At 68.9% G+C, this 25,997-nt stretch overlaps 1 protein-coding gene across 1 annotated transcript in view; it reads left to right on the forward strand.

The window, feature by feature from the left end:
* Window positions 1–25,997, forward strand: part of LOC118719714 (VPS10 domain-containing receptor SorCS2-like) — a gene marked incomplete at its 3' end in the record, with an annotated part of 156,071 nt that overhangs the window by 887 nt on the left and 129,187 nt on the right. The window contains exon 2 of the mRNA XM_036439450.2: window positions 7,648–7,880. Coding sequence (XP_036295343.2) covers window positions 7,648–7,880 — 233 coding nt within the window. The remainder of the gene's footprint in view (window positions 1–7,647; window positions 7,881–25,997) is intronic.

Raw genomic sequence — 25,997 nt, forward strand, 5'->3', positions numbered from 1 at the left:
CCCTCTGGCACAGGCCCTCCCCCTCTGGCACAGGCCCCGCCCCCTCTGGCACAGGCCCCGCCCCTCTGGCAAGCCCCTGCCCTCCAGCACAGGCCCCGCCCCTGGCACAGGCCCTCCCCCTCTGACAAGGCCCCTCCCCTCTGGCACAGGCCCCTCCCCTATGGCACAGGCCCCGCCCCTCCGGCACAGGCAGAGTCCTGCAAAGGGAGGACCTGGACTGGGTCTCGGGGCCCTCCTGGCGCAGTGAGGGTGCCCGCGGGACAGCGGGCCGGGCTGCTGGGAGTGTGGCCGGCCGGCAGCCCCTGCACCTTCTCCGCTGACGCCTCTTCCGGCCCCAGCGCTTTGTTTTCGGGGCCAGGAGGACTCAGAAACCCTTCCTGGCTGCAGCTCCATCATCAGCCTCTGATGCTGATCCCGCTTACACACACACACACACACACACACACACACACCCGCGTCCCTGCGGTCACCGCCATCACCATCACAGCCATCACCACCATCCCTGGCATCCCCGCCATCACCGCCGTCACTTCCATCACCGCCATCACCTCCATCACCTCAGTCTCGATATTTCTAACTCTCTCTCTCTCCCTTCCTCTCTGTAAAAAATCAATAAAATATATTTTTAAAAAATCCGTTTCATATTTAGTAGCTTGGTAGCCAAAAAGTGTGATTTCTGAGATGGATCTCAAAGGCAAGAAGCCTGTGAGTTCTCTTGCAGAGCGCTTATTAGAATGGAAGGCTCTGTGCCTCCTGGCCTGCAGATCCATCATCTCCTCGAGGGGCCTGGCATTGCGGGGGCCGGGGGGGGGGGGGGAGCAAGCTGTCCCAAGCCCTGCCAACTGCTTTTGGCTGCCTGCGCCACACAAGGAGCCACATGGAAATCAGGCGAGAGTCTGCCTGCCTGGTCTGCATGACAACAAGCAATCAGATACTGGAAAACAAGAGCTTTGGACTCCGTCTGGAGTCATCCTCCGGGAATTCCGACACCTCCTCCGAGGAATGTGTGGTGTCACCGTTTCATCTCTTCTCGTCGTCCCCCCTCCCCACCCAGCCCCCCCAAGTGATCACACTCAACAGACTCGCCCAAATCTCCGTCTCGGGCCCTGGCACTCCCCTGCTCACCGGTTCCAAAGGCCGGGGGCCTCCCTGCCTGCACTTGCCTGCCTCCTGTGCAGGGAGGTGGAGGCTGTGACTGGAGCTCTGGCCAATGGGATGTGGGCAGTGGCGTGACCCCGAGCACATCCTGTGCGGTTCTCCCTTCTCTCCTGCCACGTGACCTTGGAGGCCATGCCTGCCCCACGCAGAGCTGCCAGCAGAGAGGGCACTGACCTGCAGCGACGTTGTGGGTGCGTGGACACAGGATTCCTGAGTTGGGGTGCCCAGCCTGGCCTGGTACTGCGTCCAGGAGTCCGGACACCTGCAGGCAACACCTGACTGAATACCTGCTCTGTCACATCCTCCCCCCCCCGCCAAGGGCCTCATTGTCCCCAGGTATTTCTGTCTCTCTCCCCTGCCCAGTCAGACTGGGACCCTCCTGTGCTCCTCCTCTGCACCCCTCCCCCTGCTCTTGTCCAGGCCTGGCATCACTCACATGGCCATGGGCCCCCTCCCTCCGCTGCTGGTCTCCTTGTCTCTCTCCCAAACCCGCATTTCAGACTCTGCTAGAGAGAGGTTCAAAATGGTGGCAGACTGGGAGGATGCTGCATGGACATGCTCCCAGGAACAAGCTGGAATTACAACTGAAATGTGGAAAGGCTTCCTGAATAATCAACGGAAAACTCGCAGGAGAGAACCCTGATACTCGAGGACCGAAGGTGGAGACCGCATTGAACTGGTAGGAGGGGCGGAGGTGCGAAAGGGCTGGCTGGGCATCCACAGATGGCAACTGAAGTCCCAGAGATATCTCAGCTGTCAGAGGTGCCACGGAGAACTCAGATCTAATCCCCAAGCTGGGCCCCCAGCAGAGAGCACCAAACTGAGGAGGATACCCACATAACATCTAGCTGTGGAAAGCAGTGGGGTGCCGTCTGCCAGGGAGTGGCAGCTGAAAGTTGGGCACCCTCTTAAAGTGCAAAAATTCCCTGTGGAGCCACCCACCTTGTGCCCTGGCAGAGGGAGGGTGAAGAGGATTGGAGCTGTGAGAGCAGAACCCAGGGCTGGGGACTCGGGGGATAGAGCTCAGAAGGCAGACACCCAAGTTTCTTGGGCTGAGCCATTCCCTCCAGCAGCAGAGGACATCTTTCCCACAAGAGACACCTGCCTTGCCTGGAGGAAGAGTCAATGCACCTTATTGGAAAACACCTTGCCCTGAGGCCACTAAGGAGATTAAAAATAACAATTACCCTCCAGGCAGAAGCAACTGCCCCACCCTGTTGAAAAAACTCTCACCACACCTGAGGACAATTGCCTGGGGGTAATTCAAGTTGGAATCTTATTAGTCTGTAGGCGGAGGCAGTCTCTGGAGACTTTGAGTCTTTGCCTGATCCAATTGGTCAGAAACAGCCTTGCACTATACTGACCTGCACTAGAGATTGAGAGGCATAGAGGATCCATCTAATATAGTGACCGCTAGCCTTTTGCACTCATGGACCACCAGGTGGTGACCACTGATCTAATACATAGCCACAAACCCAAACAGATGCTTCTAGATCCACTTTCTGAAACTCCACCAGTTGTTCCTTTTTTTGGAAACCCGACCTCAGAAGGGACACACCTGTAGCCTGTGGGCCTCAGAGCCATTGACTGTCCTGCATGTCCTGGCCATCTGCCACTCCCTGCCACCTCCCTGCATGAGTTGCTGCTGCTGCTGCCGGTGAGGGCGGAATGGACTCTGCCATCCACTCAGCACTTCTCCACAATCGCTGTGCTCACCAGGTGTCACCGCTGTCAGCAGCAGGGGGAGCCCCTGGGTCAGAAAGCAGGGGGGATGGAATGAGTGAAAGGAAGCCTGGTGTTTAAAATGCAGAGCTTGGCCGAAACCGGTTTGGCTCAGTGGATAGAGCGTCGGCCTGCAGACTGAAGGGTCCTGGGTTCGATTCCGGTCAAGGGTGTGTACCTTGATTGTGGGCACATCCCCAGCAGGGAGTGTGCAGGAGGCAGCTGATCGATGATTCTCTGTCATCGATGTTTCTAACTCTCTATCCCTTTCTCTTCCTCTCTGTAAAAAAATCAATAAAATATATATTTTTAAATGCAGAGCTTGACTTTTAAACTTGTATATCCTTATGCAAGTGCCGTGAGCCCTTGGAAAGGACGGCCGCCTCGGTGGCACTTCCCAACATGATACCTTCTTGGAGGGAGCCTCAGGGACTCCTGCCCATTTTACAGACGGGGAAACTGAGGCCTGAGCACACAGCAAGCAAACGGCCAGGTGACAGCGTTGGAAACGCAGGACTGTGGGAATGCAGTGTGCTCGCTGGGGCGGGTGATGTGCTGGTGTGTGTGGGGGGACCTCCTGGCAGGGCCACCTCACCCCACCCAGCATCTGTGGGACTCACAGCTCAGCCTGGGGCCTCAGCACTGCGCAGTGCTCCCCTGGCTGCAGGTCTCGGGGTCCCCTGGAGTTTAGGAGGGTGTGCCTGTGGGGATGGAGAGGAAGGGAGGGGTGAGGGCGTGCTCCCAGGAGGGAGAGCCCACCGCGGGGTCCTCTGCACGGAGGGTGCCCCTTGCTCTGCTGCAGGTGGAGGCTGAGGGCAGGTCCCAGGGGAGGGTCCCAATAGACCACCCGTCAGCCTCGCTGCTCTCTCAGGGCCAAGGGTCATCTGTCCGTGCAGAGGCCGCTGCGCCCACTGGCCTGGTTTTGCTGCTGTCCGGGGGGGGGGGGGGGGGGGGGGGGGGGGGGGGGGGGGGGGGGGGGGGGGGGGCAGCGGATTCAAACCCCGTGGCCAGCGACATGCAGGGAGAGAGGCCCCTGAGCGCCAGTCCGCTTTCCCCAGCTCTGCCCCACGCCAGGCCCCGGGCCTCGGCGCTCGTGAAGGGAGTGTGTGCCAGGACTGCCGCCCACACGAGGGCAGGGCCTCGGAGCACGGGGAACCGTCCGACGGACCCGTCCGTCACTCTGTCTCACGCCCAGTGGCCCATGAGCTGAGTGGTCTGGGGGGGGGGTCACAGGTCTCTGAGCTTCGCCTCAGAGAAGGACACACAGTCCTGCCCCCTGAGCACCTGTGAGGGAGCCACCTGCACCCGGGTCTGCCCCCCCGTTTGTCAGGGACCCCAACCCGGTGACGGGTGCGGTGGCTCAGCCTGAGCCTGGGCGGTGACAAGCGGGGTGGGGGGTGGAGCGGGGAGGGGAGGAGCGGGGAGGGGAGGGGCGGGGGAGGGGAGGGGGGGGAGGGGAGGAGCGGGGGAGGGGAGGAGCGGGGGAGGGGAGGGGCGGGGTGGGGGGTGGAGCTGGGGGGAGCGGGGAGGGGAGGAGCGGGGGGGCGGGGAGAGGGGAGGGGCGGGGAGGGGAGGGCGGGGGAGGGGAGGAGGAGCGAGAGAGGGGAGGATCGGGGGAGGGGTGGAGCGGGGGAGGGGAGGAGCGAGAGAGGGGTGGAGCGAGAGAGGGGTGGAAGTCGGGGGAGTGGAGCTCGAGGAGGAGAGGGGTGGAGGGGGGGGAGGGAGGAGCGAGAGACGGGGATGAGCGGGGGGAGGGGAGGATCGGGGGAGGGGAGGAGGGGGGAGGGGTTGGAGCGGTGGTGGGGTGCTGCGGCCTGGAGCTGGGGGAGCGGGGAGGGGAGGAGGAGAGGGGGGAGGTGAGGGGAGGAGCGGGGTGGGGGGGTGGAGCGGGAGGAGCGGGAGGGGGAGGAGCGGGGGGGGGGGAGGGGGGGGGCGGGGGGGGGCGGGGCGGGGAGGGGAGGAGCGGGGGAGGGGTGGAGCGGGGAGGGGTGGAGCGGGGGGGAGCGGGGAGGGGAGGAGCGGGGGGAGGGGAGGAGCGGGGGAGGGGAGGATCGGGGGAGGGGAGGAGCGGGGGAGGGGAGGAGCGGGGGAGGGGAGGAGCGGGGAGGGGAGGAGCGGGGGAGGGGAGGGGCGGGGGAGGGGAGGAGGGGGGTGGGGGGGGGGGGGAGGGGGGGGGGGGAGGGGGGGGAGGGGGGGGAGGGGGGGGGGCGGGGGGGGGGGGGGGGGGGAGGGGGGGGGGGGGGGGGGGGGGGGAGGGGAGGGGGGGGGAGGGGAGGAGCGGGGGAGGGGGAGCGGGGGGGGAGGGAGGGGGAGGGGGTGGAGGGGTGGAGTGGGGAGGGGAGGAGGAGAGGAGAGGGGGAGGGAGGATCGGGGGAGGGGTGAGTGGGAGGGGAGGGGAGCGAGAGAGGGGTGGAGGGGGTGGGAGGAGCGAGAGAGGGAGGAGCGGGGGAGGGGAGGGGCGGGAGGGGAGGAGCGGGGGAGGGACGGGGGAGGGAGGAGGAGCGGGGAGGGGAGGAGCGGGGAGGGGAGGAGCGGGGAGGGGAGGGGCGGGGGAGGGGAGGAGCGGGGGAGGGAGGAGCGGGGAGGGGAGGAGCGGGGGGAGGGGAGGAGCGGGGGGAGGGGAGGGGCGGGGAGGGGAGGAGCGGGGAGGGGAGGGGCGGGGGAGGGGAGGAGCGGGGGAGGGGAGGAGCGGGGGGAGGGAGGGGCGGGGAGGGAGGAGCGGGGAGGGGCGGGGAGGGGAGGGGCGGGGAGGGGAGGAGGAGGACAGTACTTTCTGGATGTGACTTCTGCTGAGGGGCCCTGTCTTCAGGTGTCTGCAGGCCTGAGGGAACCCCCACTCTCTCTCCCAGTGTCCAGGCTAAGCTCACCCCCCTTAGGCTCCCGCTGTCTGGGGAGCAGGGGCCCAGCTCAGAGGCTGGTGTGACAGGGACGCTGACCCTGAGGGCTTTTAAAACTGAACGCGGGGGCCGAGGGCGCGGAGCTCTGGCTCCTGTACTTTCCTCTGGGGCCAGGCCAGCGGGCGCAGGGCGGGCGCCCGGGACACTACACAGACTGTCTGAAGGCCGGGTGACCATGGTGGGCTCTGCCTGGATGGGACCCCCCCCCCACACTCCCTCTACCCAGTGCCTCTCCTCCGCCCAGGGCTGCCCCTGGCCCTGGAGCTGGGACTGAAGTCACTGGCGCGGCTGTGGGAGGAGCAGGGCCCGGAGGGGAGGCTGGAGGGGAGGGTGGAGGGGAGGGCGGAGGGGAGGCCGGAGGGGAGGGAGGAGGGGAGGCCGGAGGGGAGGGAGGAGGGGAGGCCGGAGGGGAGGGTGGAGGGGAGGGCGGAGGGGAGGCCGGAGGGGAGGGAGGAGGGGAGGGCGGAGGGGAGGCCGGAGGGGAGGGAGGAGGGGAGGCCGGAGGGGAGGGAGGAGGGGAGGCCGGAGGGGAGGCCGGAGGGGAGGGTGGAGGGGAGGGCGGAGGGGAGGGGGGGAAGGGAGGCCGGAGGGGAGGGTGGAAGGTGAGGGAGGCCGGAGGGGAGGGGGAGGAAGGGAGGCCGGAGGGGAGGGCAGAGGGGAGGCCGGAGGGGAGGGTGGAGGGGAGGGCAGAGGGGAGGGAGGAGGGGGAGGGAGGATGGAAGGGAGGAGGGGAGGCCAGAGGGGAGGGAGGAGGGGGAGGGAGGAGGGAAGGGAGGGAGGACGGGAGGGGAGGTGGAGGGGAGGGCGGAGGGGTGGGAGGAGGGGGAGGGAGGAGGGAGGGGAGGGAGGATGGGAGTCCGGAGGGGTGGGAGGAGGGGAGGGAAGAGGGAGGGGAGGGAGGGCGGGAGGACGGGAGGGAGGAGGGAGGGAGGAGGGAGGGGAGGGAGGATGGGAGTCCGGAGGGGAGGGAGGAGGGGAGGGAAGAGGGGAGGGAGGAGGGAGGGGAGGGAGGATGGGAGGGAGGAGGGAGGGAGGAGGGAGGGGAGGGAGGATGGGAAGGAGGGAAGAGGGAGGGAGGAGGGAGGGGAGGGAGGAGGGAGGGGAGGTGGAGGGGAGGGAGGAGGGGAGGGAAGAGGGGAGGGAAGAGGGGAGGGAGGAGGGAGAGGAGGGAGGACGGGAGGGAGAAAGGAGGGAGGAGGGAGGGGAGGGAGGAGGGAGGGAGGAGGGAGGGAGGAGGGGAGGCCGGAGGGGAGGGAGGAGGGGGAGGGAGGAGGGGAGGGAGGAAGGGAGGCTGGAGGGGAGGCCGGTGGGGAGGGAGGAGGAAGGGGAGGGAGGAGGGAGGGAGGGAGGAGGGAGGGAGGAGGGGAGGGAGGAGGGAGGAGGGGAGGGAGGCGGGAGGAGGGAGGGGAGGGAGGAGGGAGGGGAGGGAGGAGGGAGGGGAGGGAGGAGGGAGGGGAGGGAGGAGGGAGGGGAGGTGGAGGGGAGGGCGGAGCAGGGGGGCCGCCCTGGGCCTGGAGGTGGGGGCGGCGCCCGGACCTGGGGCTGAGCCCGCGCTGGCGGCGGGCGGCCGGCAGGGGGCGGTGCGCCCTCGGCGCGGAGGCGGCGGCGGCGGCGGCGGCGGCGAGCGCGGTCCCTCCTCCGCCCGCCCCGCTCCTTTCTCTGCTCGGCTGCCGCCCGGCTGGCTCTGGGGCAGCGCTCTCCCGGGTCCGCGCCGCCGCCGCCGCCCGCCGCCCCATGGCGCCCCGGGGGCCCCCGCGCACCCCGAGGGGCCCCGGCCCGGCCGCCCGGGCTCCGGGGCCCGAGGCGCCGCCGCCGCCGCCGCGCTGCCCGCGCCCCCGGCCGCTCCCGCCGCTCCCGCTCCTCCCGCTGCTCCCGCTGCTCCTGCTGCTCCTGCTGCCGCCGCCCGGCGCCTGCTCCCCCGGCCGCCGCGGCGCCCCCGTCCGGCTGGCCCGCTCCGCGCCCGGCCCTCCGGGGCCCGGCCTGGGCCGCCGGGTGCGGGCGGCTGCGCGGGCGCAGGTCCCGCTCACCAGCTCGTCGTTCGTGCTCAAGGGGGACGCGACGCACAACCAGGCGATGGTGCACTGGACGGGCGAGGACAGCAGCGTGAGTGACCGCGCCGCCCCGCGCCCCCGCCCCGCGCCCCGGGGACGCGGCACGGGCTCCCTGCCGGCTCTGGCCCGGGAACTGGGGGAGGGACCCTTTCCACAGATTCCCGGGGTCCTGGCCCCGGGCGCCCCAGGCCCTCAGGGGGATCCCCAACTCGGTGCTGCGCTCGGGCCGTCAGCCGCCTCCTCTCCGCTCGCCGTGCGTTCTGGGGTTTTGCCCCAGGACCCCCTCCGCCCTGGTCAGCCTGGTCTTACTCCTGGCACCTCGGCGGCCCCAGGGCTTCCCCGCCAGCTTGGTCTCCGATTCCGAGGCCTCCCCTCTCCCCAGTTACCCTCGTGTGCGCCACGGCCACCCGAAGTCCTGCCAGGGATGCACTTGGAGGCCCAGGGACCTGGGGCCCCCCTTGCTCTGTACCTGCAGTCTGCAAACGCCCCTCCACCTGCCCCCTGTGGGCCCTGCCGCTGGCCTCTCCATCTGAAGTTCAGCAGACACTCCTTCCTCCTCCCCCGGCGCTCCGGCTGCGGTTCCCGGGCTCCGGCTCCTGCCCCATCCTTTGTGGAGTTGCGTCTCTGGACTTGGGGATACCTCTGCGTTCTTCGGGGGGCTGCCGTCCCTCCCCCTGGGGAGCTGACTGACGGTCACGGTGGAGTCCCCTCCAGGCAGCCCTGGGGGTCAGGACAGTTGGAGAGGAAGGTGGTGCTGGGAGGTGGCAGATGTGTGCGTGTGTGTGCGTGTGTGCATGGCTGGTTGTATGGGGAGGGACGTGGCAGTCTGCTTGCTGCTGTTCACGGGGTCTCCCCAGTGGCTGACGCCCAGCTCTCCTCCTTGACCTCTGCTCCCCGAAGTTCTGAGGAGGCCGCCTGGGTGGGGTCCTGGGTGCTCGGCGGGGGGAGACGCGGTGCTGAGTCTCAGCGGGGAAACCGGCCGGACCCGCGTGTGCAGCCGTTTTCTAACGTTTCCCCACTGCTCCCGCCCACGGGGCCGCTCCCTTCCCTGCGGCCGCCACCCAGACCCGGCTCCGCACCGCTGTCCCTCCTGGAGCAGGCCGGTGCCGCGGAGCCTCCGCAGACGGGCCGGAGGGGCCTTGTTCCAGGGCTGAGGAAGCATCGGGAGGGGTGGGCTTTCTACGGGGTGTGCAGAGCGCCCGCAAAGGGGCCCTGGAGGCCGGCGTGGCTGCTGCGCCAACACCGGCGCGTTTCCGTCCGGGAGGGTGGGAGGGACCGGCTGCCTCGGGCACGGTTCGCTGCGGGAACGGGGTCACAGTGACGTGGATGCTCCGTGGACGCCGCCCGCGTGGCCTCCGGTGGGTCCCCAGGGGCAGAGAGGTGACTGGGAGGTGGACGGAGCGAAGGTGGACAGAGTGCTGGTCTCTGCCTCTGGGTTGTGGCCTCAAGCTGCCCCGGGAGACAGCTGGGCCCTCCCAATCTAACTGTTCCCGGGAAATCCCGTGCTTATTCTGCTTCTTTCACTATCTATTTTTACGTACCTTTTATTGATTTCAGAGGAGAGGGAGAGTCACTGATCGGCTGCCTCCTGCATGCTCCCCACTGGGGATTGAGCCCACAACCCATGCATATGCCCTGCCTGGGAATGGAACCTGGGACCCTCTCCCCCACCCATGGCCCGCATTGGCCCCGCGCTGTGTGCACAGGGCTGGGAGGGCGAGGGGGCTGTGAGCAGAGAGGATTCCGAGCTGATTACCCGAGATCTCTTCTCCGGGTCCGGGGACCCATCGAGCCAGAGCACCGAGGGAGCACGGAGCCCCTGGCCAGGGGACCGCCCGAGGGCCGCCCACACGAAGGGCCGTAGACCGAGGGCTTTACAACAGAAGTCCCTCCCCCCCCCCCCATCTGGGAGGCTGGGGTCCGGGACCAGGGGTGGGCAGGGCGGCCCCTCCCCAGGCCCCTCGGTGGCGTGCAGACGGCCGTCCCTCCCCGTGTCCCCCAGGCCGTCCCTCTGAGTGTGTGTGTGTGTGTCTGTCCTCATCGCCTTCACTCGCAAGGACGCCCGTCCTGCTGGACCCGGGCCCAGCGCTATGACCTCATTTTGCCTCAGTTCTCTCCAAACAGCCCCGCTCTGCGGCCGGGGGTCAGGGCCTGCGTGTGGGTGTCACGGGAGGCACAGGGCGCCCAGGGCAGCCGGGGGCGGCGCAGGGACCTTGGCACCCCCTGAGCTTGACACGCGGAGCGCTGAGGGGCCCGGGGTAGGGTGGCCGCGGACAGCCAGGACCCCGAGCTGAAGGCGGCTCCGCTGGGCTGGGAACGCGGCCGGGCGTGGGAGTGGAGGCGCGGGCGGGGGTGACAGAGGGGAGGAGGCACCTGCCCAGGACCCGCTGGCAAGGGCGGGCGCGGGGCCAGACCTGCAGGTGCTCCGAAGGGGTGCGATGGCGGGGCCGGGCCCGGGGGTGCGGAGGGAGAGAAGAGGGCCCGGGTCTGCAGTGAGGAAGGGACCGGGAGAAGGGGCCTCCAGCTCGCCCTCAAACCGGCTGCTTTCTGGAGGGCGTTGGGTGCCGGGGGTACAGCGGGGGCAAAGGCCCTGTCCGGTGAGACGCCGGGTCTGGATAGAGTCCATCAGACAGACTCTCCCACGCCTGTGTGCCCTGTGAACCTGCACCAGGGCAGTCAGGGAGGACTGCCTGGAGGAGGTGACCGGCCGTGGTTCTGAAGGACAAGCAGAGTGGGCCAAGCAGGGGTAGGGGTGAGCGGAGGGAGGCTGAGTGGGGGGAGGGCGGTGAGCAGAGGGAGGCTGAGCAGGGGGGGGACGGTGAGCGGAGGGAGGCTGGGCAGGGGTGAGGGTGAGCAGAGGGAGGCTGGGCAGGGGTGAGGGTGAGCGGAAGGAGGCTGAGCAGGGAGGGGACGGTGAGTGGATGGAGGCTGAGCGGGGGGGGGCGGTGAGCAGAGGGAGGCTGGGCAGCGGGGGGGGGGGTGAGCGGATGGAGGCTGAGCAGGGGGGGGCGGTGAGCAGAGGGAGGCTGGGCAGGGTGGGGGTGAGCGGAGGGAGGCTGAGTGGGGGGGGCGGTGAGCGGAGGGAGGCTGAGCAGAGGGGGGGGCGGTGAGCGGAGGGAGGCTGAGCAGCGGGGGGGGGCGGTGAGCAGAGGGAGGCTGGGCAGGGGTGAGGGTGAGCGGAGGGAGGCTGGGCAGGGTGGGGGTGAGCGGAGGGAGGCTGAGTGGGGGGAGGGCGGTGAGCAGAGGGAGGCTGGGCAGGGGTGAGGGTGAGCGGAGGGAGGCTGAGCAGAGGGGGGGGCGGTGAGCAGAGGGAGGCTGGGCAGGGGTGAGGGTGAGCGGATGGAGGCTGAGCGGGGGGGGGTGACGGTGAGCGGAGGGAGGCTGGGCAGGGGTGAGGGTGAGCCGAGGGAGGCTGAGCAGGGAGGGGGCGGTGAGCGGAGAAAGGCTCCGGGCTCTGGGCAGAGGAAGGACGCCTGGCTCGGAGCCGCGGAGACAGCGTGCACAGCGGTCTGGCCACACCGCGCAGGCCTCCCTGGCTCTAATAAAGCGCCGTTTAATTTGTGGCCGCGTGAGGCCCGGGGAGCGTTAAGAGGCCGTGGATGGGCGCCGTCCTCCGTGCCCCTCCGGGTGGAGGCCTTGGAAGGCAGGGCCGTTATTTAAATTCCACTTTATTATAATCTGTCAGAGCAGCTGCGCCCCGGGCCCAGGGCTGACGTCAGGCGTGAGGAGGGAGGGAGCCTGCGGGGCCAGCATCCCTGCGCTTCCCAGCCCCCGAGAGCGGCTATTTATAGCGCGGCCAGCGCCACTCCGCCCCCCGTCCGGCTCAGGGAGGGCGCTGGCTCTGCCGGGGGCTCCGTCCGCCAGCCGGAGGGGAGGGCCGTGGCTGCGGGAGCCCTCGGAAAGCCTCCCCGTGGGTGTGAACGTGGCTTCCGGCGTGAACGTGAACTGTCCCAGGCAGGCATGTCCTCCCTCCTCCCCACAGGAGTCTGCGGCCGGCATGCCGAGACGGCCAGGGCTGTGGCCGGAGGGGCGGCGCCTCCCCGTGGCGGGTTCCCACAGGACCTGCCGGGCAGCGGGGCTGGTGAGCCAGACTCACGCTCCTGGCCGCCTGGTGGCTGTGGCCGGCGGGCGGGCGGCCCGTGGTGGCTGCGGCCGGCGGGCGGGCGGTGGCCCGTGGTGGCTGCGGCCGGCGGGCGGGCGGCCTGTGGTGGCTGTGGCCGGCGGGCGGGCGGCCCGTGGTGGCTGTGGCCGGCGGGCGGGCGGCCCGTGGTGGCTGCGGCCGGCGGGCGGGCGGCCCGTGGTGGCTGTGGCCGGCGGGCGGCCCGTGGTGGCTGTGGCCGGCGGGCGGGCGGCCCGTGGTGGCTGTGGCCGGCGGGCGGCCCGTGGTGGCTGTGGCCGGCGGGCGGGCGGCCCGTGGTGGCTGTGGCCGGCGGGCGGGCGGCCGGTGGTGGCTGTGGCCGGCGGGCGGGCGGCCCGTGGTGGCTGTGGCCGGCGGGCGGGCGGCCGGTGGTGGCTGTGGCCGGCGGCGGGCGGCCCGTGGTGGCTGTGGCCGGCGGGCGGGCGGCCGGTGGTGGCTGCGGCCGGCGGGCGGGCGGGTGGCCCGTGGTGGCTGTGGCCGGCGGGCGGGTGGCCTGTGGTGGCTGTGGCCGGCGGGCGGGTGGCCCGTGGTGGCTGCGGCCGGCGGGCGGGCGGGTGGCCCGTGGTGGCTGCGGCCGGCGGGCGGGTGGCCCGTGGTGGCTGTGGCCGGCGGGCGGGCGGCCCGTGGTGGCTGTGGCCGGCGGGCGGGTGGCCTGTGGTGGCTGTGGCCGGCGGGTGGCCTGTGGTGGCTGTGGCCGGCGGGCGGGTGGCCCGTGGTGGCTGCGGCCGGCGGGTGGCCCGCCCGGGGTGGCAGGGACATTGTCTCTGGCTAAGCCGCGATCCGGCCCCTCGCCATCGGTGTCCCCACGGAGCCCCGTTCGCCGTGTAAGCGTCTCCGGGGTCCCTGCACGCGAGCTCTCGCAGGGAGCTGGGGACGTGAGCCGATGCTCTTTTGAGGTTTGAGAAGCTGCGCTCCCTCTGCGGTGCGCTCCCGCGGCAGGCAGCTGCCGTGTTTGCACAGAGAGTGACAATCATTTAATTAGTTTCTGCTCACACCAGCTTGAGGAGCTCAGAATAGCAGCGCCTCCTGTCATTTTCCCGCAAAAGCAGAGGATTTCTGCAGCGCAGCGCTCCCTGGCTCCTGCAGGCCCGGCCCGGCTCCCGCCGCTCAGACGGAGCCGAAAGCCGAGTTCAAACGGAAGGAGGAGCTCGGCAGGGCGGCCGCAGCTCCGGAGGGGCATGGCGGCACCAGCCCAGGCCTCAGCCCGGCGGCGTTGGTCAGGGTCCCCTCCAGCTCCTGCCTGACACCGTTCCTCTCACAGGAACAGCTCCTGGCACTTCCAGGTGTGGAGCCCAGACCCGGCGGCAGCCACAGCTACTGGAGTGCCCACTGCTGACCAGTCACGTTGTTAGTTCTGGAAACAGCCCTGCGACATGGAGGTGCTCCTGTCTTCCCGACAGGGAAAGCCTCAGTCCTCACCCCCGGCTCCTCAGTGCTCACCCCCCTCCTCCCGGTCCTCAGTCCTCACCCCGTCCCCCAGGTCCTCTGTGCACACCCTCCCACTCCCAAGTGGTGCTCCCCCTGCCCAGCCCTCTCCCCCACTCACCCCTCCCGTCACCCCTGGGCCCTCTTTGGCTGGGACCCACATGCTGCTCGGAGCCGATGGTGGCTCTGCTGCTCCCGTGGTGCCTTCTCGCAGCCCCGCCCTCTCCTGTAGAACAGGGTCCCGGTGCCCGCCTCCTCGCTCTGTCCTGGCTGCTAGGTGGCCCGGGGCATTGTATGCCCGTCACCGGGCCTGGCACCAGCGCGTCTCACTCCCCTCACCCAGGAAGGGGGCCCAGGGCCGCCACCTGCCTACAGCGTCCTCAGGAGACGGGCTTTCTGGGGAGCAGAGTGGGGGTCAGCCCGCTGCCAGCCTCGGTGCCCGCAGGCTCCTGCTGCTCCTTGGAGCGCCCGGAGGCAGGCCTGTGCAGGAACCCCGCGTCTGCGCCTTCCTCTCAGCCGGCCAGCTGCAGGGGCCGTGCCCTGAGTCCGCCTGCAGGGGCCGGGGCACCGGGCGGGAGGGGAGGGAGGGCAGGCTGGGCAGTGCTATCAGATGGTGACGTGGACGGAGGGGAGAGGGGAGGGTGGTGTGACCGAGTGGGGTGTCCTGGCGGGGGCGGGGCTCCCTGCCGTCTCCTTCATTCAGCCGTGAAGCGAGTCTTCCATTTTTAAAAATATTTCTGTTACTTCAGAGAGGAGGGCAGAGGGAGAGAGGACCATTGGTCGGCTCCTCCTCTAGCAGGGAGGGAGCCCGCAGCCCCGGCCTGTGCCCTGACCGGGAATCGAACCGCGACCTCCTGGCTCACAGGTCGATGCTCAGCCCCGGAGCCTCCCAGGCCGGCCGGCCGGGCAATGAATGGACTCGTCCCTCTCGGCCTTGGCTGGCTCCGCCTTCAGTAAAAGCGCGCAGACTCAGAGCTCGTGGGAAAGGCTGCCGGAGCCTCAGGCCGGGCTTTATCTCTGACCTGAGCCGCGAGGTCATGCAGGGAGCCTGGGGGTGGGCTCCCTCTGCCTTCACCCCCCCCAGCCTGGCCGTCTGGCAGGACTCGTGGAGCAGGTGAGTCACAGACCAGCCTCTTCTCGCCCCGGGTGGGCAGGCAGCCAGCCGGGCTCCCAGCCGCTGGCCAGCGGACAGTGTGGGCGGGCGCTGCTGCGTGAGCACGAATCCAGGGAGCAGTCCCCATGGACTCACAAGTATCCGAGTTCCCGGGGCGCTCAGCGGTCCCCCTTTCCCCCCGTCCCCCTGGGGTTCCCTCCAGCGCCCGGAGGCTCACCCCCATCCCCAGGCAGCACGTTCCAGGTGCCGGGTCTCTGCAGGACGGCGTTTCCGGAAAGAAGACCGGAGGGGCCGCTGGGATGGCGGGAAGGGGCGCCTCTGCCGGTGGGCTTCTGGGCCTGGAGTCTGTTCCGCTCACGCAGCTCCGGGAGCCGGGCGGCGCCGAGGACTGCGGAGGGGCCGCGCCGCTCCGCCCGATGGCAGACACCGGCCGGCGGGGGAGGAGAGGGTGCTGGCCTGGTCTTAGTGAGGGTGCCCTCCGCAGCCCAGGGCTGGCCCATTGTGGCTCCCGGCCACTGAAGACCACACAGTGCCCCTCGTACAGTCCCGGGGTCCTGGGGTCCTGGGGGTCCGGTCGAGTCGGTGCCATTGGCTGAGCAGAGTGGGGGCGGGCGGGCTGCTTGCTCCGGAGGCTCCGGTGTGGGGGGAGGCTCTGTCTCCTGGCCTTCCAGCTTCTGGAGGCGCCCACAGCCCTTGGCTCTGGCTGCGCCGCCGAGCTCTGCCAGGGCCCAGGGCCTTCCTGCTGCGAGGAAGGGCACGTCCCTCAGTGCACGTGCCTGGGCTGTGGGCACTGGGACGGGCATCTTCGGGCGCAGCTGCCACCGTGCGGCCGGCCTCGCTCCCTCCAGCCTCCCCCCGGCCGTTGTCCCGCAGCCCTGAGCCCTGCCCTTGGCCCGCCCTCCGGTTCTCGCTCTGACCCGTGCACCCCGCCCCTCTGCCGCCTGGGGCCTTCCGCCCGGCCTCCTGCTCCCGCTCCCGCTGACACCCGCACACGTCTCCCAGGACAAGCACACGCAGCCTGGCGCCGGGCCTTCCCGTCCTTCCATCCGCCGGACCAGCGTGGGTTCCCCTGCGCCGACAGCCTTTCCCAGGAGCTGAGGATGGAGGCCCTCTCTCCACCTGGGGGTCTTTGTGGAGCATCCGGGCTGGGAGGCGGCCCGGGCGGGGCCGGAGTGCGTGTGGCTGCGGGAGCCTGCGCCCTGTGCCTCCTGTCAGGGCACTGGTGGCTTTGTGGCGTGTGGGGTGGGTCTGTGAGGACAGCGGGTCAGTGAAGGAGGAAGAACACCCCCGGGTAAATGACGGGCAGGAGGAGTGGCTGCGAGGGAGGCTCGGAGGGTGGGCTGTGCTGTCCACGGGGCCACAGGGCCACGGGGTCTCGGATGGATGCCTGCTGTCCTGGGGCGGCCGTGGTTGAGCCGTTTGGGGTGGCCTGGGAAAGGGGCTCTATGCCGAGCGGGGGTCAAGGTGACAGCACCCAGGCCTGCCCCCCGCTGTTGGCTAAGTGATGCTGGCGGGTCCCCCCCCTGTCTGCCGCTTCCTGCCAGCCTGTGCCAGAACGGCCGGCTGGGCGAGCCGCGGCCGACGCAGCTGGGGCCCGCCCGGAGCAGAGGTCCATCTGGAGGCGGTGAGCCCGGCGGGGCCGAGGCGGACGCTGGATGGAGCGTGAAGCCCAACAAGGAGGGTCTGTGCTCCTGGTTGCACTCGGCCTCCGGCGGCCGGGCCCTCCCGCGCTCTGTAAGCCGATCCGCGCGCTCTCCCACTCGCTGCAGGAAGGGTGGCGGCCAGGGAGGAGGAAATGGCTTTCAGGTGGGACCCCCTGCTAATGACTGAGAACCACACCAGGCTTTTACCCTGGACGTTTTTTGGGGGCCTCAGCTTCCATAGATATTAAGTACAGATATTAGCCTCGACTCCTCCCCCCCACCCCCCAACCATCCCCTCCCCCGAGACGAAGGCCGTTGGAAACACTGCGATCGCTGAACACGTGCACATCTCCCGTCCGTCCGTCCGTCCCTGCTCGGTGATCTCTCCATCCGTCCGTCCCTGCTCGGTGCTTGGAGGGAGCGAGGCGGGGACGGGGCGCCCTGAGCCCACTCACAGACGCTGAGGCCGCAGGCCTGATGCCGAGGGCTGGGAGGCAGCCTGTGAGGCGGACCCCGGGCTGGGAGGAGCCAGTCCTCTGACCGATACAGCGCCACGTCCACGGAGGACACACCCCGGCTCCCGGGCTCCCGCGCCCTCGGGGAATGCCACGTCCGCCTGCCCCACATCCCCCCGTCCCCCTGCCCCCGCCATCTGCTGGGCCCTCCCGCCTCGGAGCCTGTGTCCCCCAACTCCTCTCACTTGGGGGCTCCTCCACCAAGCCGCCCCGGTCACCTCCTGATCTGTGGCCTCTGGTTCTCCCCCCTGCCTCCTGGTTATGCTGATTACCTTCTGCAGTTTGCACCCACGATTCTGCGTGAGCGTGTGTGTGTGCGCATGTGCGTGCGTGTGTGTGTGTGTGTGTGTGTGTGCGTGTGTGTGAATGGTAATGATCAGAAGGCAGGGACAGTGTCAGACTGCAGGGCCACGTTGAGTTGGAGGTGTCACCTGTGACTGCCAGGCGCCAAAGTCCCAAAGACCTCGGCCCCTCACGTGGCTTGGGCATCTCTGCTGCTGGCGGCGGGGCCAGGGACCCCGGCGTGACGGCCTGGGCCCCGGGGCGGCACCCCGAAGCCACCTCCGAGAACCGCGCGGTGGGCCGGGATTGGGGGGGCCGTGGGGAGTCCCAGGCAGACGCCCGCGTGCAGGAGGGGCAGCCCGGCCCCCGCGGCCAGCCCTCCCCGGCCCCCTGGGCCTCCACGCCCCTCGGACGGGGACACTCCGTGTCGTGGGAAACAAGGGTGTGGGGTCCCGTGGCTGAGAGGCCAGAGGCTGTGGGAGGGACTCGGAGCTGGCTCCGCCCGCGGGCGCCGTGGCTCAGGCTGCGGACGTGGCTGAGGCTGTGGGAGCCCAGGGCGGGCCCTGCGGCCGGTGCTGGCAGCTCCGGGGGGGAGGCACCTGAGGCAGCCAGACCGGGGCCGCCCTCTCCCGGCTGCTGTTTCCAAGTCCAGGCCCGGGAAGTCACTGTGGACAGGAAGGAGCTGGTGGTGGAGGCGCGGCCGAGAGAAGGATGAGGCCTGTTCCCGAATCCCTAAGCCACGCCGGGCATGGGCGCGCCCCGGGCAGAGCGAGGCTTGGCTGCTCCTTCGGACGGTTTCCTGGAAATACCCTAGACCCGTGTTGGGCAAACTGTGGCTCTCGAGCCACATGCGGCTCTTTGGTCCCTTGAGTGTGGCTCTTCCACAACATACCACGGCCTGGGCGAGTCTATGCTGAAGAAGTGGCGTTCGAAGAAGTTTAAGTTTAAAACATGTGGCTCTCCAAAGAAATTTTGATCGTTGTGCTGTGGATATTTGGCTCTGTGGACTGAGGAGTTTGCCGACCACTGGCCTTAGACCTTAGATTCACCAAGCCCTGAGCTCACCACGACTCAGCAGAATCCCAGAGTCAGGGCTCACGTTAGACCTGGCCAGAAGGAGGCTCACTGGGGAGGGGGGGGTGTCTGGCTCGGGGCGGGGGTGGGGGGAAGGGGCCTGTGCTGAGGCTTGGCCCAGAGCTTGGGGGTGGGGGCCCCCCTGCTCCCGCCTGGAGGGGCCTGTCTGGCTGCGTCTGGCTGCTGCTCGGTTCCCGAGCGCATGGCCCGGGCGGCTGCAGCGTGATGAGCGTGTCCTCCCGGTTCACACACGGGACGTGCCTGCCCGTGCACACGCAGGACACGGGCTGGCCCTGTGTGGGCGGAGGCTGGAGCGGGCACAAGGCCTGCGGGGAGCTCCTCGGGCGCCCCCGCCTGGGCGTGCGGGGTGCAGCGGGCTGTGGTCAGGATGCAGGGGCCTGGAGGTGCCTCGTGCTGCTCCCGCCCCCGGTGTCTTTCTCTGGGAACCACACCGCCATCTTCCTGAAACCTGACTCTGCTTCTGAATGAGAGTGTGAACAGGGGAAGAAGAGCCTCGTTTATTATTTATTTAAAAAATATATATCTGATTGATTTTTTACAGAGAGGAATAGAAAGCTAGAAACATCGATCAGAGAGAAACATCGATCAGCTGCCTCCTGCACACCCCCCACTGGGGATGTGCCCGCAACCAAGATACATGCCCTTGACCGGAATCGAACCTGGGACCCTTCAGTCCGCAGGCCGACGCTCCATCCACTGAGCCAAACCGGTTTTGGCGGGAAGAAGAGTTTTAAAGATGCCAGTGGGCTGAGACCCAAGGGTGTGGCTGCACCCAGCACCAAGGGTGAGTGGCTGATTTGGAAACAGCCGCCCCCCCCCCCCCCAGAGGCAGGCTCCCGGTTGGTCCGTCCGGGGGGGATGGGGGGCCGAGTCGCAGAGCAGCAGGAGACCACCATCATCTGCCTGTGCAGGGAGCTGGTGCGCGGGAGCATAAAAAACATGTTAATGTTGATGCTGGTGCTTGGAAACAAGCTTCATTGGAAGGAGGCGGAGGCGGGAGGCTCTGTGCTGAGACCCCCCCCCTCCCCCGGGGTGGGAGAGCAGCTGGGCTCCCATGGAGGCGGCACGGCCCACAGCTCTGTTGGCCACTGGGTGGCGCTGTCAGCCTGGAGCAGCTTGGTTGTGTGTGCATGTATGTGCACATAGTGTGTGTGCACATAGTGTGTGTGCCGTCCGGGGCGGGGGGGGGACACTGAAGGGTAAACTGACTCGCTGGGAGCGGCCGGAGTGCGGTGATCAGCCACGAGGACCTGCTTCGACTTGCCTGCCCTCCTCCCTCCGGTCCGCCAGGTCGAACGGGCGGCCGGAAGCGCTGGGCCTGCTCCGAGCTCCGTGCAGAGGAGCCTGGCCTGCCTGTTCCCAGGGGAGCGGGGTCCTCTGGCCTCACCTCCTCAGCGCGGACCCCTGTGGTCCCCGCAGCGTGAGCCACGGGCACGCGGGCTGCTGCGCGACAGCCCGGGCAGGGCCGGGCGCCGACGGACCCGCGGGACAGAGGGCGGATGCTCAGTTACATCTCAGTAACGGCAACACACAATGCTCCCTGTGAGCCGTCTGCAGTGTGCGGGACGTACGCATACTGACAAGCTAGCCGTGTACTGAACTCCAAATTCAAGTACGGCCTGGGGCTTGCGTCCACAGCGGCCACCCAGGCGGCTGTTCGTGTGAGACCAGGTGTAACCGTGGGTCTGGCATCTGGATTTGCTAAGTCCTCGACCTCCCTCTGCAGCCCGGGCGGGGCTCCTGCATACACGCCGTCCCTGCGTCCCTGCCCCCTGCCCCCCTACCTTCCCGCCTCCCCACCTCCCTACATCCACTGCTCCCTTCTTCCCTGCCTCCCTGCCCCCATTCCTCTGCCCCCTGCCCCCTGCCCCCTGCCATGGGGATGGCGGTTTCTGCTGGGCCGCGCCTACTCAGCGGGCGGCTGGGCAGGAGGCAGTGTGGCTCACACCGTCTCTGAATGCCTCCCCAGGAGCCCATCACCTCCCCCAGAATGCGGTCAGCATTTGGTGACCTGGTACCAGGCTTGGCGGTGAGTGTGCCTGTGCCCCTTGGCTTGTTGCCCCACATGTTCCCCAGGGCTCAGCGCCCGGAAAACGCTGGCCGAGGGGCGCTTCCAGGGAGCCGGCCGCAGGCTGGCCGCACAGCAGCACTGGCCAGGGGTTCGGGGGGGCGGCCCTCCGAGTGGGGTCAGCTGGAGTCCGCACTGCGCCGGCCCGCTGCCCAGGACTTCCTGCCCCGGGCGTCCTGGCTTCGGCCCCCAGCACCCGACAAGCCCGGTCGCTCTCTCTGCCGGCCCTTGTACAGATGCTCTGGTCCGCCCGGGGCTGCCTGAGCTGTGGGTTGGCAGGGCGGGGTGTGGGAATAGGTCTTGGGTTGGGCACCGATGGGGCTGGACGGTGAGGAGACCCGCCTCATCTTCCGCTTCCGGGGGCACCCGGGGTTCGGAGGAAGGGCCCCCGGACTGGCCCCAGGTTGGTGGCTCGCTCTGTGCTCAGGAGTGGGCAGCTGTCCCACCCGCGACTGTGGCTGGTGGTGGAGGATCCAGGACAGAGGGAGACGGTGCGAGGGGCCAAGTCCCGGACACCAGACACGGCTTCCAGGGTCCTGCCCCGTGGCGTCCACAGGACACTTTCACTCCCCATCTGATAGGACCACGGGCGGCAGGACCACGGGCGGGCAGGACCACGGGGCGGGCAGGACCACGGGGCGGGCAGGACCACGGGCGGGCAGGACCATGGGGCGGGTAGGACCACATTGCAGGTAGGACCACAGGCGGGCAGGACCACGGGGCGGGCAGGACCACGGGCGGGCAGGACCACGGGCGGGCAGGACCACGGGCGGGCAGGACCACAGGGTGATAGGACCACAGGGCGGGCAGGACCATGGGGCGGGTAGGACCACATTGCAGGTAGGACCACAGGCGGCTGGACCACGGGGCGGGCAGGACCACAGGGCGGGCAGGACCACGGGCGGGCAGGACTATGGAGCGGGCAGGACCACGGGGCGGGCAGGACCACGGGCGGGCAGGACCACAGGCGGGCAGGACCACGGGCGGGCAGGACCACGGGCGGGCAGGACTATGGAGCGGGTAGGACCACATTGCAGGTAGGACCACGGGCGGCAGGACCACAGGCGGCAGGACCACGGGGCGGGCAGGACTCGGGGACCACACCTGTGAAGTGTGCTTAAGGGTTTCTTGGTGCCGGTCGCGTGAGCGCCTCTGCCTGCAGGCACCGAGCTCCGGCTCAGGGGAGGCAGGTGTTTGGGCACAGCCCGCACCGTCAGGTCGGCACGGACACGGAGGCCGGGCTGCCGTCCTCAGTCCGGTGAGGAGCCTCCCCGATCCGGTTCCCGGCGCTGGCAGGGGGAGCTCTCTGTGCTAACACCCGCCCCTCGGAGCCAGCCCCTGCCTCAGGGCACCGTCCGGCACCAGACCTGCCAGGGCGGAGGGAAACCTGGCCCTCCTCCGTGCTGAGTCATCCCCGCCCCAGGCTGAGCCGCCCCTGCTCCCCGCCTGCACCCGGCTCCCTCCGCCGTTCCCACGGGAGGGGGGCGGCTGTGCCAGGAGGGGGCGGGCACTGCCCTCCGGTGCTGCCTCCCAGCTCCAGCCCAGCCCCGTCCCGAGGCCAGAATGCCCTGCAGCCTCACCCCGCTCCACTGCGGAGGCCCCGCGCTTGGAACGGCGAGGGGTGAGCGAGCGTCTAGACGCGCTGACCGTGAGTCACCGCGGACCCTGCGAGCCTCCTGCTCCCTCCGGGCCTCCCGCTCCGGCTGCCTGCGGGGCGACGCGTCCAGCCTCCCTCTCTCTCTCTCTCTCTCTCTCTCTCTCTCTCTCTCTCTCTCTCCCCCCCCCCCCTCCCCGGGGTGACGCGTCCAGCAGAGCTGAGGTCAGCCCCCCTGGCTGGGCGCCCGCCTCTGCGTAGGCAGTGCAGGTGCCCGCGGGCTGCCAGGCCCACTCCGGGCGGGCGTTCCAGGGCAGTGCGGGCGGGCGGGGCCTTGGCACGGGGTGAGTGTGAGTGTGTGTGAGTGTGAGTGTGAGTGTGCCTGTGAGTACTATGGGGCAGGCCCAGCCCTGACCTGGGGCCTTGGCCTCCTGCTTGCCCAGGAGTTCCAATCCCAGCTCGCCTCAGGCCCCGCAGGGCCACGCGTGTCAGGAAGCATCGGGTATGTGACCCATCTGCCCTCTGTGGCCCAGACTAAGCCTGAGATGGGGGGCATGCTGGGGGAGGAAGCTGTGTGTGGGGCGGGCTGTGGGGGGGACCCCGAGGTCTCTCACAGGGCTCTCCACCTGCAGGGGGGCGGGGGGGACCCCGAGGTCTCTCACAGGGCTCTCCACCTGCAGGGGGACGGGGGGGATGCTGGGGAGGAAGCTGTGGGGTGCCTGCCTGCACCCTCACCTGGGAGGGCTCTCCACCGCTCGGTGCTATTCTCCCACGCTGTCCTCGGTGTTTGCAGTTGAGTGTGGGCACCCGTTCTGACTGCTCGCCCGTGGCCCGAGGCCGTGGCATATGGAGGCAGCACGCACAGGCACCATCATTAGCTCACGGCTCCGGGCGTTCCTGGAGGCCGGAGCCGCTCAGGGGCCTCTCAGCCTGGACGGGAGCCAGTGCTGATGGTACCGTCAGGGCAGGAGGTGGAGCCACCGTTATTGGATGTGCGGGTCCCGGCCACGTCCCTGCGCCCTGCAGGCGGGCAGCGGTCCCCCGCAGCGGCAGCCTCGGGTCCCTGACGGGCGCTGTGGCTGAGGCGGGACGCGCCTGTGAGCGTGGGAGTGGCCGGCAGGCGGTGTGGGGGCTGCGCAGGCGGTGTGACGGGGAGGGGGCCGGACTGGGCCAGGGTGGCGCAGAGAACAGGCCGCGTGCGGTGTGACCCTGAGCCTGGCCTGGTCCCCCGGAGCAGGCCCCCTGGGCCGCAGCAGCCCCGCAGCCCGTCAGCGCCGAGGTCTGCCGCCGCGCGGCTGGGATGGAGACGGCGGTCATTGCATGCAGGCCACGCCCGAGAACCCACCCCGTCTCCCCGCGACTCCCTCCTCCCCCGAACCCCAGGTTTGTGAAACCCACAGCCGCTCCTTACACAGTCCCTCAGAGCTGTGCCTGCAAATTAGTCCCCTGAGTGCTCAGCTCACACATCTGCATGAAATACATTCGCCTATTAAGGAAGCGGCAATTGGTTATTCAGTTACAGCGGGGAGGGGGGTGCGGGGGGGGGAGGGGGGACCCGGCCCCCGACAGATGCCTGAGTTGCCAGGTGAGACGTGGAAGGAGGAAAACACGGGTGGACCCGGCCTTCGCGGCAGCGCCCTGGAGGCGCCAGAGGCCGGCTGTGGCCAGGCCAGGCCCCGGGCGCAGCCCTCCGCTTGGCCTGCCGGCCCTTGTGAGGAAATTGGTGGACAGGCAGCCGAGCTGCTTTTCTTTTTTTCTTTCTTTCTTTTTTCTTTTTTTATTTAAAAAAAAAATATATATATATCATATATTTATTGATTTTTTACAGAGAGGAAGGGGGAGAGAGCTAGAAACGTCGATGAGAGAGAAACATCAGCCAGCTGCCTCTTGCACACCCCCTACTGGGGATATGCCTGCAACCAATGTACATGCCCTTGACCGGAATCGAACCCGGGACCTTTCATCCCGCAGAACGACGCTCTATCCACTGAGCCACACCGGTTTCTTTTCGGCCCGGGCTGCTTTTCACTTGCCCTGTGTGGAGGGGAACTTGTGTGAAATGCCAGTTTTCCCAGGGAAAACCCAATCCTGATCAGTGCATGTTGTGTGTGTGCCAGGTAGGTGTGAGCAAGGCCCAGGGCCCTGGGGGAGGAGCGTGTGAGGAGATCGGCGCTGGGAACGGTATTAATGCAGAGGGCCCCGGGGACGGCTGTGACTGGGCACGGTGTCCGCTCAGGCTGGAGGGCGCCCTCCGTGGGGGCCAGCCTCCCGGGGAGGGTGCTCTGCCCCGGAGCCCCCTGCCCGCCTGCGCTACCACTGGCGCCCCCACAGAACCTGGCTCACGGCTGGGCCTGCCGGTGTCTCCGTTCCCGGCACCTCTGTGGCTCCGTGCCCAGGCTGCCCGGTGCCGGGAGCTGGAGTGGCAGCTGCCGGAGGTCACCGAGGCTGCCGCTGTGCCCGCCCCGGCCGGGCCCCTCTCCACCACGTTCACTGCCGGCACCCGGCGGTGCCAGCCATTCGGGCACAGAGCTGCGCGGGTTTGATGCGGGCGCCGTGACGCGTGCTAATTCCGAAGGCAGCGGCCTGCGGCCACGGGTGTGCATTAACGCCGCTGTGTCTCTGGGTCGCGGGTGCCATGACCCGCTGTGACATATGTAGTCACCACGCAGCCTGCTGTTCTTAGCGCTCCCATCGCCGGGGGGAGCGGCCAAGCGGTGCAGGGCCCTGAGTGGAGGCCTCCGTGGCTGCGGAGGCCGCCCGTCTGCCCCCCTGCGCGGGCCTGCCCCTCCGCTGTCCTCCCTGCGTCTGCGCTGAGGACACTCGTCCTAGGGTGTGGGGCCCACTGGGTCGTCCATGGTCTCACCTCCAGGTCCTCCCCGAACGCCATCACGTCTGCAAAGACCCTTTGTCCACGCACGGTCACGTGGCAGGGCCTGGGGATGGCGACGTGGACGCCTTCTGTGGGGACCCCACCGGCCCCACGCGGCCCGCCATCCACACCCTCCCGCTCCGGAGGGCCAGGCCTGTGGTTGGATTCCCTGTGCAGCCCCCCCGCCCCCCGGCCCCCTGTCCTCAGCTTTCCGTGAGCTTTGCAGCCAGGCCTCTGAGTCGGAGTCCGTGGCAGCTGGGCACCGTGTGCCGTGGCATTCCCCCGGCGGCCTCCTCGGGGGTGGGGTGGGGTGGGGGCCTGGGCGGCTCCTGCCAGCCTCTGGCCAGAGTCTAATCTTACAGCTCCTCGTTCATCCAGGAGACCATTTGTCTTCTTTCTTTCTTTTAAAAGAAAGACACTACAATGCCGGGATTGACCGCCTTGAATCTGACACCTGACCGAGGGGGACAGCTTCCCAGGAATGCAGAGGCTGGGCTGGGGAGGGGGGAGGAGCCAGCGGCTGGATCTCCTCGGGGTTCACGTTGGCCGTAAGGCTGCTCCTTAAAGCGTTTCTGGCTCGGAGCTCGGTGTTTAAAAGGCCGCATAAAGCCGGTGAGTGGGCCCTGAGCCCTCTCTGCCGCGTCCAGCGCCCTGGCTGCCGGCAGGAGGCTCCGAATCTGGCTCAGAGGGCAGGGTCCGGGGAGAACCATCCGGCTCCATCCGGCTCCATCCGCCTTCAGACGGCGGTCCCGGGGCCGGGTGTCGGCTCAGATTCAGAAACTCGGCAGCTGCGTTAACGAGTTCGTCCGCGGAAAGCTCTGTGGGGTCACGGGGGTCGTCACCCATGTTCTCAACAACCGCCGGCTTGCAGCCCGGAGGCTCCTGCTCCACCCTCGCGCGGGGGCTGGGGGCCGGGGCGGGGGTGGGGGTGTCTCCCGGGGCCCGCCCACGCCCTGGCACCGTGTCCCGCTCGCCTGCAGGACTCCTGCTGCTTTGGCGGCAGCCGGAGGCAGGGAGGGGTGAGGGTCTGTCTCCAGCGCTCAGTGCCGTGGCCTGGTGCTTCCGCAGCAGACTCAGTGCTCGCAGCTCTGGAGGCTGAGGTTCAAGGTCAGGTGCCTGGTGCAGGGAGGGCTGTTCCCGACGAGCAGCCAGCTGCCCTCACTGTATGTGCGTGGTAGAGAGGGATCTTCCTTCTCCTGCGAGGCCGCACCCTGTGGGCCCCTCCAATGGCCTCCTGTAGCCCGGTTACCTCCTGCGAGCACGGCGGGGTCAGGGCCCCTGGGAGCTCTGGAGGGGACGCAGGTCAGGCCTGGCAGCGTCTCAGGCGTGAGTCCTCCTTGCTTGAGGTTCCCGCTGTCCGGCCGGGTGCCCCCTCCTCCAGGAAGCCTTCCCTCTGGCCTCCGGGTGCCTGAGCGGCCCTGGGCCA

Source organism: Pipistrellus kuhlii, unplaced genomic scaffold (genome assembly GCF_014108245.1).
Source record: "Pipistrellus kuhlii isolate mPipKuh1 unplaced genomic scaffold, mPipKuh1.p scaffold_m20_p_154, whole genome shotgun sequence".
Taxonomy (NCBI): Eukaryota; Metazoa; Chordata; class Mammalia; order Chiroptera; family Vespertilionidae; genus Pipistrellus; species Pipistrellus kuhlii.